Source organism: Periplaneta americana, chromosome 5, assembly GCF_040183065.1.
Source record: "Periplaneta americana isolate PAMFEO1 chromosome 5, P.americana_PAMFEO1_priV1, whole genome shotgun sequence".
In the NCBI taxonomy this organism is placed as follows: Eukaryota; Metazoa; Arthropoda; class Insecta; order Blattodea; family Blattidae; genus Periplaneta; species Periplaneta americana.
Genome location: NC_091121.1, coordinates 90,835,221 through 90,850,093, shown reverse-complemented (window position 1 = coordinate 90,850,093; position 14,873 = coordinate 90,835,221). Strand labels below are relative to the sequence as shown.

The 14,873-nt window shown below is 34.4% G+C and overlaps 1 protein-coding gene across 2 annotated transcripts in view; it reads left to right on the top strand.

The window, feature by feature from the left end:
* LOC138699969 (UDP-glycosyltransferase UGT5-like) overlaps positions 1-14,873 on the top strand; it is a 29,036-nt gene extending 14,163 nt beyond the window's left edge. Inside the window, exons 1-5 of one of the 2 annotated variants that reach the window (XM_069826214.1) lie at positions 5,288-5,395; positions 6,645-7,485; positions 9,752-9,974; positions 13,133-13,352; positions 14,444-14,873. In XM_069826214.1, coding sequence (XP_069682315.1) covers positions 6,670-7,485; positions 9,752-9,974; positions 13,133-13,352; positions 14,444-14,741 — 1,557 coding nt within the window. In that variant the 5' untranslated portion in view covers positions 5,288-5,395; positions 6,645-6,669 and the 3' untranslated portion in view covers positions 14,742-14,873. Of the gene's footprint in view, positions 1-5,287; positions 5,396-6,644; positions 7,486-9,751; positions 9,975-13,132; positions 13,353-14,443 lie in introns of those variants that run through there. The other variant, XM_069826213.1, reaches the window with a different exon arrangement.

Below are 14,873 nucleotides of genomic sequence, written 5' to 3'. Positions count from 1 at the left end.
TTAAATTATATTATATTATATTATATTATATTATATTATATTATATTATATTATATTATATTATATTATATTATATTATATTATATTATATTATATTATATTATATTATATAAAAAGTGTGTTGATAACGGATGTACCCCGATAAGTAAGTTTTCAATTTGTTATGGGGGCTCTTGAATCTCAGGAGGAACAAATTTTATTTTACAACAGGGCAACATAATCTGCTTGGCTCATTACCCAAATTTTTTGCATTGCATTTAATGCATATGTATTTTATGTATTTTAACTCGATTCAATTGAGCATAGTTAAAATTTGGATTATAAAATAATGAAATGCTAAGCTAACATATTATTACTGCATACTAAATCAATACACTCTCGTTGTTCGTTAATTCTCTGAGATAAACATTATTTTAAGAAATACAGGAAACGAATACACAGAATAGCCTATCAAGTTTTCTGTGCATAAGAAGCTATTTTAATCTTACCTGTCCTCAATTCACTCAGAAGTTACTGTAATAACATTATAGCATTATGTCCATACAGAGAAACTACACTTTCCAATGGTGAAATAATAATTAATTATACAAATCGGTTAATTTAGCTTCCGATATTGGTTCATACAAACACAGAAACATTTTCTGTAGGCTATGATTCATAGCTTTCGATTGTTGTTGACCAAGACCCCTTATAGACGAAGTCATTTGTTGATTTCATTACACGGCCTTAGATGGCAGTTATTTTAATTTTAAAACTCATTTATCTCATTAAATATCAGTCCTATCAAAATTTGTCAAAGAATAAAACTTATCGGAAATCATTTTTAAAGAAATGTTTGTTATGTAACATTTTTCATAAAAATCAATAATAAGCGACATATTTCGATTTAATTCAGGCCCCCTTATAACCCCCCTTTTAAATAATGTATTTTCAATGCCATATAGCCTATAATCTAAGTTGCAACGAACTTAATTTACATTCCAATTTTCATCGAAATCCGTTCAGCCATTATCGCGTGAAAAGGTAACAAACATACAGACACAGACAGACAAACATACAAACAAAAATTTCAAAAAAGCGATTTTCGGTTTCAGGGTGGTTAATTATATATGTTAGGACCAATTATTTTTGGAAAATCGAAAATTACCAGAAAAATTTCGGCTACAGATTTATTATTAGTATAGATTAAATCTGAATTAAGGTATAAAAATGAATAATAAGCCTAATGTTTTTAGTTGGTTAGTTTACGACGCTTTATCAACTGCTATGGTTATCTAGCGTCTCAATGAGATGGTGATAATGCCAGCAAAATGAGTCCAGAGTCCAGCGCCGAATGTTACTCAACATTTGCTCTTAACGGGTTGTGAGAAAATTCCGGAAAAAACCTCAACCAGATAACTTTGTCCCAATCAGGATTTGAACACAGGACGCTCGTTCACGGTCAGGCATGCTAATCGTTACTCCACAGCGGTGGACTAGCCTACTGTTCTCCAACCAGGAGATCAACCGTGAAAGGAATGTGCTTACTATTGCCTCATCTATTGGAACGAAGTAGATAAATAATGTTACCGTTATAACGCCAGTTTAAAAACCATGCGCTCTCCTGCATATGTTATTTCCTGTGTGAAGAGATTAAAAGACCAGGAGATTAACTGTGATCTAATTTAGTAACTAGGGTAGTATCAATATGTCTGTATTAATGTTATGGTTTGTGCTGTGAGAGCTAGCCAATAGAGATAAGAGTACCCACGTGTGTGACCTTATGACATCAACATTCATTCACAGCATTACCCCCCTTCGTCTCATCCGGAGACTTTCTCGTGGTTGGAGCACAGTACAAGTGCGGTCCAAATCTCCCGATATTTGGGGCGTGTTTACTTGTACGACAATAGCCAATAACAACAGCGCTGCGTTGCCACTACAGATATTCGTTGACGTCGCTTATAAAATAATATGTGTGCTCGGACAAGTTCTTCCTGTACAGGTGTCTACATGTGATCAGGTTGAATGACGTTATTTTTCTAAATGTATAGAAAGAAGAATCTCATTTCTACGCCAAGTAGTTCGCATTTTTGCGTCTTAATCACGTCCCCAGCTGATTCATGGTTTTTATGGTCTTCCACGAGTGATGTTTACACAGCTGCGTGCCTATAAGAAAGCCTTTCGAAGTACCAAGAGTAAGACAATTAACTGTAAACAGTATCCATTCAGGGACATAAGAAGCAAGAGTCGAAAATGCCAGCGCTATTTCGACTTGCGTTGTGTTAGTCAGGGTTGTTCTTGCGTGGAAATAGGAGAAAAAAGTTACGGTGGCCTTCGGATCACTGCAATATCTAACGTTAGATATTCGACGTGTTTTGTCGCTAAATGCCTCACTACTACCAATTCCATTGACTCTAAATAACCAGTTGTTGATCAGTGGCGTTAAATAACCAAGTAAAGGAAACGAATATCTATAGGTCTAACATAATGCCTAAGTATTGGGATCAAAATACTAAGTGTAACACGGATTAGGGTCTGGACAGAATAGCCGCAAATTAACTGTGGTCTCTGGTTGGTTATTACATCTGTGCTATGTTGGGGCCTTCTTGGTATTGTTATATATATATATAATGTATTGTTATTGTGAAAAACAAGTATTTATAAAAAAGATAAGTGTATTATTCGAAGAAAGAAATGCCTTTTCTCTAGCACATGGATCCAATTGTTGAATCTTTGAGACTACAATATTACGAGCGCTTAACAGAACTCCAACTTGAGTTGAACATAAGAACAAGTAACAAAAAATGTCGTCTGTCAGAAAATACAATCTGATCCGTTTGAAAATTGTGAAATAAAATCGCTATAACATTACATCAGGAATGATAAAGAAGTTATTTGTTTCAATTGATAATATTTTTAGTAGCACTCGAAATATTAACATCAGTGTCCCACAGAGGACTGTCCTCGGTCCAATTTTGTTTTTAATATATATTAGCTAATGATTTATTGGAAATTAATTTAAAGAAATTCAATACTGAGATATTTTCGTATGTGGATGACACGGTTATTTTTGCAGGTAAAATTTGGGATGATGCCTAGTTTAATGCAAACAATGGCATCACATTAATTAAAAATTGGTTTGATTGCAACATACTTGTCTTAAATCATTCTAAAACCACGGTTGTACCATTTTCGTTAACATCTATTGGTATGAAATCTCCTGATTCGTTCTTGTGTTCAAAAATTCATACATCCAATTATTCTTCTAATAGTCGTAACTGTCCTATTCTAAATGAATCTCCTCAAGTTAAATATCTCGGAATAATAATCGACCAACATTTGCGTTGGGATAAACATGTACTTTCTCTGTGCAATAGATTAAGAAAAATTGTTCACTATTTTGTCATCCTACGAAATTACTTGACTGTCCATACTTTACGACTGATTTATCTCGCATTAGTACAAGCTATATTACAATATGGCATTATAGAATGGGGTAGTGCTTATAATACCTCCCTCATGCCAATAACTCTGCTAAAGAAAAGAATAATAAAAATACGCCTTAATAAACGTCTTGATTATCCTTCAGAACTGCTGTATTCAGAATTTAAAGTATTTGACTTCCATCAAATTTATAAAAATGTATTACTGAATTTCGTACATAGAAACCGAAACATATTTAATTTATATTCACATAAATATAAAACCAAAAGATCAGACAACATATGGTTGACAGTTCCTAAATATAGGGTACTACAACTGTAGCATATAATCACAATAGCAACTTCGGTCCAAGGCTTTATAACATGATAATAGATAAATTCCCGAACATACAATTTACTAATGCTCCTTATTTAAAAAAAAATCTATCAAAAAATTGCTGTTAACAGAGAAAATTTTAAGTTCATTTATTTTGTTATGTGTTTTTTCTTCTTCTTCTTTTTTCTTTTATTATTTTTACTTTATTATTCAATAAAACTCCTTAACATTAACTTATGTGGAATGCCCCCTGAGCATATGTTACTTACTCTTTCTGGAGGTGCTAGAGCAGCTATGGCGACTATCAGTAAAGTAGGGAGGGAACGTTTCCTACTCACTCCACATTCGTTTGATTGGCAGGCGAGGGGTAACGAGTTGTTTTGCTAAGTCAAGTGCAGTGGTGGATTCGACACACCTAGCGCGTAAGTAATTTCAAAATCTTTATAGTCTTTTGTTTATATGAAGTACATGTATCACACAATAATTATTACAGCCACTACTGTGATTAGGCAAATTATATATTCTTCAATTGTATAACCATTCCTTTACCCTGTGCACAAAAAATTCTTTAACTGCCTCGTGATCGACATAATAAATTGTTTCTTTTTAAAAACAAGAAAGAAAAAACAAAGCTCCATTGTCATTTAACTGTACAACATATTAAAAAATATAATGATCAACATAATAAATTGTTTTTTTAACCATTAAAGAAAGTAACCTAAGCTCCATTGTCATTTAACTTGAAAACATATTAAACAAAATATGAGATATGAATGAAACGAAATACTACTGTAGGCCTATACAGATAGTTTTCATTTTTTATTGTTGATGGCCCTCGGAGTTTCTTGTTATTAACTAAAAAGGATATATTTGGCTCTAAAGTAGAACAACTCAACCGTAATACTGAAACTAAATGTACGTCTGTGATCCTAGACCTGGAGACACTTTTGATCGTATTCATTTTGGAAAAAAAACTACTCAACAGTAAGTTGATCTAAACATAGATGCAATACGCATTGCAAATGTGTGCAGATTAGGAAATTGCTCCTCTGGTAGGTATTTAAAGAGATCTAATCCATTTTTTCTTAAACACTTCACTGGCGTGCTCGTTTGCATCTCTACAGTGGCTCTGCTGCTTGGGTAACATCAAATACAAATGGATTATTGAACAGGCACATCTCCTTGTCCATTGCGGTTACTTCTGAAAATCTTTCTTGGAAAGAGAACGCATTAAGTAGGTCTAATATGCACTCAAAGTTTTAAATAACTAAGTTCAGTTCCAGATACTTAATAAAATAATAAGTAACTATACCCCGAAAATACCGTAAACATATCTTGTTTTGTATCTTTTCACAAATATTACGTAAATAGCTTTTAAAATTGTAAATAAATACCTGTAAGATCATCAAAGTCCGCTTTATGCTTCCGATCAAAGTGGCGTTTAATATTGAAGCGTTTTATATGGACAATTTTAAACCCACATATTAAGCAGCAGATGTTCTTCCTTTTGTAAGTAACAAAACATTTTTTTCTGCCACTCTTCCTGAAACTGACATCCCGAGATCGAAGCCATACCCGCCACTGAATGAAGCGTGTCTTTACGAAGCACCAGGCGGAGGAGATGGTCGATGGAGGGGATTGTCGGTGGAGTGAGGTAAGGAGGCTTTTAGTGCAGTGGCCCTTCGGAGCCATTTTTCCCCATGGTTGTGCTAGAGAGTTCTTATATAAAAAAATTAATACGTATCTTTGTTCTGGCAATAAAGTATTATTATAATTTTAAAAAATTGTAATGTTAATATGGTACCGCACATTCAAAGAAAGTGGGTTTGTTGCCGTGCCATACACTGACGGACGTAGGCGTGTTCTCGAGGCCGAAACTGTTGTTAGCGCTGCTATGATAGCAAGTCCCAAGTAGTCTACTTTCACAGAGATGGCTATGCCGTACACAATGTTATCTGACAGTACTCCTACCGCAAGGAACGAAAACCTAAAATGTCTTATTCCTTAAGTAAAGTTTAAATTCATAAACAATTGTAAAAAACGGTGAACTATTTCAACTTCGTTAATATTCGTAAGAAATTCTTCGTGTAAAAATAATCTTTTTCGATAGTGACATAATGACAAACCTGAAAACAAATTCGGAAATAGACTTCAAGTGGACAACGACATGAGTGTTGCTTTGTATCATATTCCACCTAAGTGGGACTGTAAGCAGTCGAAGTACGGGTATCCCGTTAAGTTAAACTAAGTTTATTACAAAATTCATTCATTCATTCATTGTGTTCTGCCCAAGGGAAGGTCTTTCACTGCAAACCCAGCATTCTACAGTCTTTTCTATTTTCTGCCTTCCTCTTTGTCTCCGCATATGATCCATTTATCTTAATGTCGTCTATCATCTGATATCCTATCTTCTTCTGCCCTGAACTCTTCTCCCGTTCACCATTCCTTCCAGTGCATCCTTCAGTAGGCAGTTTCTTCTCAACCAGTGATCCAGCCAATTCCTTTTCCCCTTTCTGATCAGTTTCAGCATCATTCTTTCTTCATGCACTCTTTACAACACAGCTTCGTTTCTTACTCTGTCCATTTCACACACTCCATCCTTCTCCATATTACAATAGTTTTGATCCGTTAAATATGGTTTTCCATTGTTTTCGTGTTTCAGAGGCTAAGTTCTACATTAGATAGGTATTAAGTAAAATTTCGATACGAATTTTATTACCTTTTTACCCTTTTACCTCTTTTACCTTTTTACGAGTACCTTTACCTTTTTCATCTTTATCTTTCTCACCTTTACCTTTTTATATCTTACCTTTAAAATTTCGATATGTATATGTTGCTTTTCTTTTAGCGTTCAGATCTCTGTGTCATATTTTAATAGGCCTATAATGTGCTTTATTTTCCAGGAACTTCCAGTAAGCTTCATACACCATGCAGTGGTACTTACTATTGGTTCTCATGACCGGAATAATAGCAACAGATGCCTACAAGATTCTTTGTTTATTCCCACACGTTGCCAAAAGTCACTTCGTCATGGCTGAAGCTCTAATGAAAGGTTTAGCAGCCAAAGGTCACAAAGTGACAGTGGTCAGCCATTTCCCTCAAAAGACACCTATACCAAATTATACCGACATCAGCCTAATCGGCTCCATGCCAGAATTTGTTAACAACGTTCCTCTCGAAGCTTTGGCAACAGGATATGTTCATACCACCATCAATGCCCTTGCTTATTGGGGATACGTTAATTGTGAAAACACCCTCAATTTCCCAGCCATGAAGAAACTCATTGCTTCAAATGAAAAGTATGATCTCGTAGTTACAGAACTTTTCAATACGGATTGTCTCCTTGGTTACGTTTACAAACTACAAACACCATTCATAGCAATTAGCACATCTTCACTGATGCCTTGGGCAAATGCCAGGTTTGGCAACCCAGACAATCCGTCATACATGGGGAACCACTTCCTCTATCACTCTCACCACATGACCTTCAAAGAGAGACTGATAAACACTCTGCATCAAGAAGGCCTCAAATTGGCATATCATTTTATGTATGACAAACCTGCCAATGAAATTGCCAGGAAACACTTTGGAGATTCGCTACCACCTCTGTCGGAGATCGCAAAGAATACAAGCCTGCTGCTTTACAACGCTCACTTTTCTCTGAACTTTCCACGACCTCTTATGCCCTCTATAGTGGAAGTTGGAGGCATTCATGTGCAGCCCCCGACAAATAAACTGCCAAAGGTATGAAATAATTTATATTCTGAATTTATGAAATATAAATATAATGCTTTTGGAAACGAAAATTTGCAAGTGTGAATCCTGTAAGAGTGGTTTAATTTTATCTATTCACATCAAACAACATCAGATGGGGCATAATTCGACACATTTTAGAATATGCAGGGTGGAGGGTGTTTAGTGATAATAACTTAATTGAGTATATCCTTGAGATAAATAGAACTGAAATTTATTTTGCCATTTTGTGTTGCTTGTTTTATTTAGCGGGAAGTCTACGTTGTTTCTAGAAAAATGACATCGCAGTTAATTCAGTAGCACTTGTCAAATCATCGAAACACTATTCTCTGCAGCAGTTAGGGCGTTTATATAGTCATTGTCAACATCAGACTTGTTCCACCAGATAGCTGTACTTGGTAAATAACCATTACGATTCACGACTCAGCTACATGGTTTTTATTGAATTGTTTTACATTTGCGCATTAAATAATTTATGAATTTTATTGTTTACAATTAAAGTATCGGTAGTTAATCATGCAAATGGTGTTAAATTAAAAAGATAAGAAGTGTAACATAATAACATGACTGCGTAGGCATTTCAGAAACATTTTTAAATTTAAAAAATCAGTTAATTTCATAATTTGTGTATGAGTGTGCTTAAATGCGACAGGCTCATGTCAGTAGATTTACTGGCATGTAAAAGAACTCCTGCGGGACAAGATTCCGGCACATCCGGCGACGCTGATATAACCTCTGCAGTTGCGAGCCTCGTTAAATAAAACATAACATTTAAACATTTCATAATTTGTCTAACGTCACTCTGATGCTACAATGAATTCAAGTAACGATTCACGTTACTTCTTCTTTCTTTTTTTTTTTTTTTTTTTGAGGCAGAGAAAGAGGAGTAAGATTTAGCCCAAATGTAGAGCTAAAATTAGATAATACAAAATTAAAATTTACTGTTCCTGTGATGATTCACTTCACATCCTAAGAATGTCTCAGTTTATTGATAGGGTAAATCAGGTTACAAAGAAGTACCCGATTACATTAATGAGTAGACTATTTTTCAAGTAATGAATCACAGCAAAAGATACAGTTCGTAATGCAGTTCACGAAAAGTGGAGCTGAAAAAATTTATTTTAGGTAAAATTGTTTAAAGTATATTCCAACAAACTTGTTCAGTCGTAAAATAACGTCAAAACTTGTACCGCTTTTCCATTGCTATTTTGTACAGTTATTTTACGACACTTTATCAACTGCTATGGTTATATAGCGTTGAAGGTGGTAATGCCGGCGAAATGAATTCAGGATTCAGCGCCGAAATTAACAAGCATTTGCTCTTAATGGGTTGAAGGAAAACCCCAAAAAAACCTCAACCAGACAACTTGTCCCAATCAGGATTTGCACCCTGACCCGTTCGTTCCACGGTCACAAATGCTAACTTTTACACCACAGCGGTAGACGTATACAGTATTACAGCTCATACATTTTGTCAAGGCACTCCCCCACTCTTCCTACAGAGCTGCGCACGAGCTCGGATGAGTCTACTTACAAATTATAGGGGAATGGGTTAGTCTTTGTCTTGAAGTCTGTATAAACACGCCCGACCTTCCCTTGTACTCCTACCTCCTTCACAGAAACGTTGTTCCCATACTGCACATCGCGAGTGTCTTGAAAAAATGCATGAGCTGTAAGTTACTAAGTAGTAAATACCATTTATTAAATTCTTCACTTCGTGGTTTAATTGAAGGTTATCTACTTGTACTAGATAACTCATCTGTTCAAATTTAAATTAACAAATAAGAAAATAAAAGAATGCAGCAAAAGAAAGATAATCTTACCAAAAATGCTAAAATCTCTTTCGTAAGAAATTGCTAATTCAGAGAAAAACAGTTTTAAATTTCAAATTATAAAATTAAACCCATCTCATGATTTGAAACTTAACTTTATAAGCCATTTTCTCTCAAACTTACAATTTTGTGTTGATACACTAATGCACTGAGAGTGCGAGATATATATACATATTATTATTATTACTTACTTACTTGCTTACAAATGGCTTTTAAGGAACCCGAAGTTTCAATGCCGCCCTCACATAACCCCGCCATTATTATTATTATTATTATTATTATTATTATTATTATTATTATTATTATTATTATTATTATTATTATTACATTTGCAAAATGGTTTTATTAAATACTTTGTGGAGTTTTGATTTTCTTCGGATAAAAGAAAACTTGTGATATTCATGATGTGTAAATTTCGGTTGCAGGACATAAAGGACTTCTTGGACAGTGCAAAAGATGGAGTCATATACTTCAGTCTCGGATCCTCGGTTCGAGCCGAATCTCTACCAACAGATAAGCGGGATGCATTTGTACACGCGTTTTCGGAGTTACCTCAAAAAGTACTATGGAAGTGGGAAGGAGAGACGTTACCTGGGAAACCGAACAATGTCAAGACAGTCAGCTGGGTGCCACAGATGGACGTACTTGGTAAATGTTATACTATTAATTCACTCATAGTTTTCTGACCAAGAGCAAATCCTTCCCAGCAAACCCAGATTTCTCCAATATTTCTTACTTTTCGCCTTCATCTTCGTCTCCACAGACGATCATATACCGGTACTATATGTTAATGTTGTCGTCTGAAATCTTCTTTTTGCCAGACCTTTCCCAGGTTCACCTGTTAAGGGGTTAGGTACAGATTACAGCAGTAAAACGTTTTTAAATACTCAACATTTTTTTCCTCCATTACTGTATCTTCTACAATAATGAAAATTGGTATTTGTAAAACACTGCCTTTCTGTTATATGAAAAAATATTTTTACGATTAAAAAAATGTTTATATATATATTTATTTTTTTTCGAAATTCAAAAACGGTGGCAGTTCGCTGTGCAGTGATGAAACTTTTCCCTCATAACTCATAAACTTGTTAACTTTTTCATGTTCTCTCTCTTTTATTTTATTGCTGAAACTCATGTTTACAAGATCATGCTCTTTTAACTACATTCCTTAATAAATAATTTTTTTTTATTTTGTGTTAGAAGAAAATACTGATATTTGACCATTTTTAAAATGAATTTATTTTTATTAGACATTCTATCAAAGGTAGAGAAGTGATTTTGAATCATATTGTAGATATGACATGCATAAATACACACAAAAATTTTCATCACAAAATGTTGGATAGTTTTGAGTTATGAGGGAAACGCTTCATCACTGCACAGTGAAATGCCACCATTTTGAATTTTGAAACAAAAAATATATATAATTTTTTACATCGCAAAAATATTTTTATCATATAGTAGAAGGACAGTGTTTTACACACACTAATTTCCATTATTGTACAAGTTACAATAATTGAGGAAAAAATGTTGAATATTTCCAAAATCTTCTGCTGTAAGCTGTACCTAACCCCTTAAGTAAATTAACAACTTGGGTAGTAACGTGACAACTAGCACCATTGTGAAATAGAATGGGATGGGTGTTAAAGATATTTCGGCGGTTCCGGTGCATTGCTGGTCATAAATTTTGTTCCAAAAATTGACTTTAATAAGTACAGCATCCAAGCGAATTCCAATTGGAAAAGAATGAGTGATTAAGACACCTTCATAACCACGAACAGTAATAAACATAACTTTGAATACGTCCTACTTTTGTCTAAATTTTGTTTCTTTAGGGGTTTTGTTCAACATAAGTCCACACAAACGGACTTAAGTTTGATCCAAAGTTGTGTGTCTAAGGACGCCTTCTTCTTCACGTTTGTAGTGTTGTAAATGAACTCGTGCTGTTTGCATTGCTAGTGTTTGCTAAGCATTTTCTCAGGGCTTTGCAGGTAAGTCTTATTATTACAATCACTGCACAAAAAGTGTAAATGAGATTATTGCCTTATCTTATAACTTACAGATAACATAATATCAGGCACAACTCAATCTCATATAACTAGCTTACATATGTCAACAGGGGAGCTGAATGCCAGCAATGTTGCCACTAATTTTCGGGGTGGAGGGGGCCGAGGAAATAAGGGGAAAATTTATTTATTAGTGTTGTAATGAGTATTAACACTGGGTGAATAAGGTAATTAGGGGATAATGTTCTTTTTGTATTTATTGTGTGCTTTTTTTTTCATATATATTTTTTATTGCGTGTGTAGGCCAATACGTTTTTTATGTAAAAGGTATCCCCGTAACATGCCATGAAGGCACTTGGGGAGATGGAGGTAGAGCCCCATGCTTTCCATGACCTCGGCACTAGAATGAGGTGGTTTGGTCAGCACCACGCCCTGACCGCCTTTTACCCCCGGGAAAGACCCGGTACTCAATTTTATAGGATGCTGAGTGAACCTCGGGGCTGTTCTGAAAGTTTGGCAACGAGAAAAAATCCTGTCACCACCTTTATATTTATTATTTGGATTATTTATTGCAATTTTAATAAGGAATTGAATTGAATTGTTTATATATAAATGAAATAAGTATAATAATCCTTCAATAACTGTCGTATTAACCTAAGAATAATACAAAAGTTATATTAGGTCATTACACAATCAAACATGATAAGTGCTTTCACCAATTAATGGCATCTTCAGGTCTAGTAGCATATAGTGATACTGTGAGCATAAATATAGGAATATGTGGCAAACAATAAGATACGATAAATGTCACTCTGTATGATGATTAATCACTACAACCACTAGGCCTATGCTTTTAAGTGATTATTATTCCGTTACTTTGTGATAGTACAGTTATTCATGTAATACTGTTTTTAATTCATCTTCTTCACTTTCACATCACGCAATTTATCGTATCTTACTGTTTTGCCATCCTACTTATGTCTTTATGCTCATAGTAGGCCTATCACTATATGCTACTAGAACTGAAGATGCCATTAATTGGCGAAAGCGCTTGTCACGTTTGATTATATAATGACCTAATATTAATATAACTTTTGTATTATTCTTAGGTTAAAAAGATCGTTATTGAAGGATTATTATACCTATTTCATTTTTATGCCAACTTGTCGGAACAATCTGCCTCTTAAAATTTTGTTTATATGTATGTTTCACTGTGTTTTTTTCTTTCTTTCATATCTTACATTTATTTTATTTGTATTATTTTTATGCAGACTGCATAGTTATAGCACGAATGGCCGTACAGACTCGTGCGAAGGATCCTGTGTACACGAGTTTGTATAACTGTGTATCAATAAATGCACTTCATTCATTCATTTTCGAATGATGTAGGATATAGAAACAAGCTTACATGAGGTGTCTTCAAGTATGTGATTGCGTTCCTGTTTTATATTTATATTTATTTATATTAAGAACTGTTAATGACAAAACAACTTTCGAATGTATGAGGTAAATTTCTCCTCTATCATTACATATTCCTCTCATAATGTAGGTAACACGTAACAAACGGAGAAAGTACTTTCAGAAATTTCAAACATTCTTGATTTTAAAGTACGTTAATGAACTTGTCAGGATACCAATTAAGACTCAATAACGATAGTTGTACAATGTAAAAACCTCACTGCAGTTATTCCTCACTGTACAATACGTGGTTGTTATTTACGCAAGCTTTTCTGTTTTTATTTTTAATCGTTTTTGGGAGGGTAAAGTTCTTAAAAAAAAGTAACTGAATTTGTGTTGCAGCCCACCCAAACGTAGTGTTATTCGTCACTCACGGAGGCACTATGGGCACAATGGAAGCTGTCAGCAGTGGCGTACCCATGGTGGCGATTCCTCTATTCGGAGATCAGTTTCACAACGTGAAATGTTACGTGGACAAAGGCATAGCTGTTGCCCTTAGCTACCAGACACTCGCCAAGGAGTCGGTGCTGTCAGCTCTGAAGACAGTTCTGAACAATCCTAGGTACGTATCTGAAGAATAATCAGGAGTTCTGAGAAAATTCAGGAATATTATAATTGGTGGAGAAACGTGAGATTAAGACCAAGGCGTCTACTATGTAATAATTACTTTGAGATTTAGTTGAAGAAAGTGGACTTGGTTGGATATTATTCATTATTATTATTATTATTATTATTATTATTATTATTATAAAAACTCATTAAATGTAATAGAGCAGTGGGAACTATTAATAACATTTTTAAACCAACCAGAACAAAGATTGACCGCGGCAGAAATGAAATTTATGTCACGTAGGCCTATAGCAGGCTACTTCAGAACACATCAAAAGAGAAACTCTGACATCATGAAAGAACTACAAATTGAACTAGTCATAAATTATATACAAAACTATAGGAGACATTTGAAATCCCATGTAAGAAGAATGTACTGTACCAGAATACGTCAGATTCTAAATTACCAACCAGCGGGCAAGAGATCCTTAGATCGACCCTTCAAACGTTGAATATAGACCGTGACGGTTCAAAACATGCAAAATAAACAGTTCTTAAAACGGAAAAAATATTTAAAAGAATGTAACACACCAATATTGCAACCTACTTTAAAAAATTACAAGAACTCGCTTATTTGTAGAGAAAATCTTCACATCTTTCCTTGTTACTTGCGAACAATAGACAAAACAAAGATCCCCCCGCACCCGTACAATCACTGAAAATGTTCATATAAAGTAAGTCTAGATCAAAATTTCTATTAAACTGCCTAGTCTTTGTTTTAACACATTCTGAAATTTCAGGTAATGGAGTTGGTCTGCCAACTCAATTAATCTAGGATTTTTCTTTCAAATTGCGCGCTGATTACGTCCGTTCTAATAAATTTGTGGTATTCATCTTTGTTAACTAAAATACGATTACACGGACAAAAAATATTTTGTGTGGGAAGATAGTCCACAAAAAGTACCTTTAGGATATCACGAGACCTAAAAACTAATAAATACAAACTCTTCTAATTAAAAATTAAACAATTTGGTTCATATTGTCACGATCTTGTATTCTGAAGTTGCGTGAAAATTTTATTAGCATTTGTGTCTTTTGTTTCAGCTTCACTGAAAACGCAAAGCGTGTTAAAAAAGCCTTCAACGACCGTCCTGTATCAGCTCTCGACACTGCCATCTACTGGACGGAGTATGTAATACGACATGAAGGAGCACCACACCTGCGCTCTGCTGCCGTAGACCTGGCTTGGTATCAGTATTACTTACTAGATGTTCTTGCTGTGCTCTTCCTCGCGTTTGTGGTAGTATTGTTATTGTTCTGGCTAATCCTGAAGAAGATGTTTTCTTTATGCAGAAGGTCGAAGACTGCACAGAAACCAAAACCGAAGTCTAAAAAAAATTGAATTAAAAGTTGTGATGTTACTGTAACATACGTAAATGTAGTTCATTTTTTACTTTTCTTTATGTAATAATGTTGCTGATTTTTCATTATTTACAAGAAACTATTTATAATAAAATTTTGTATTGAAATTGCA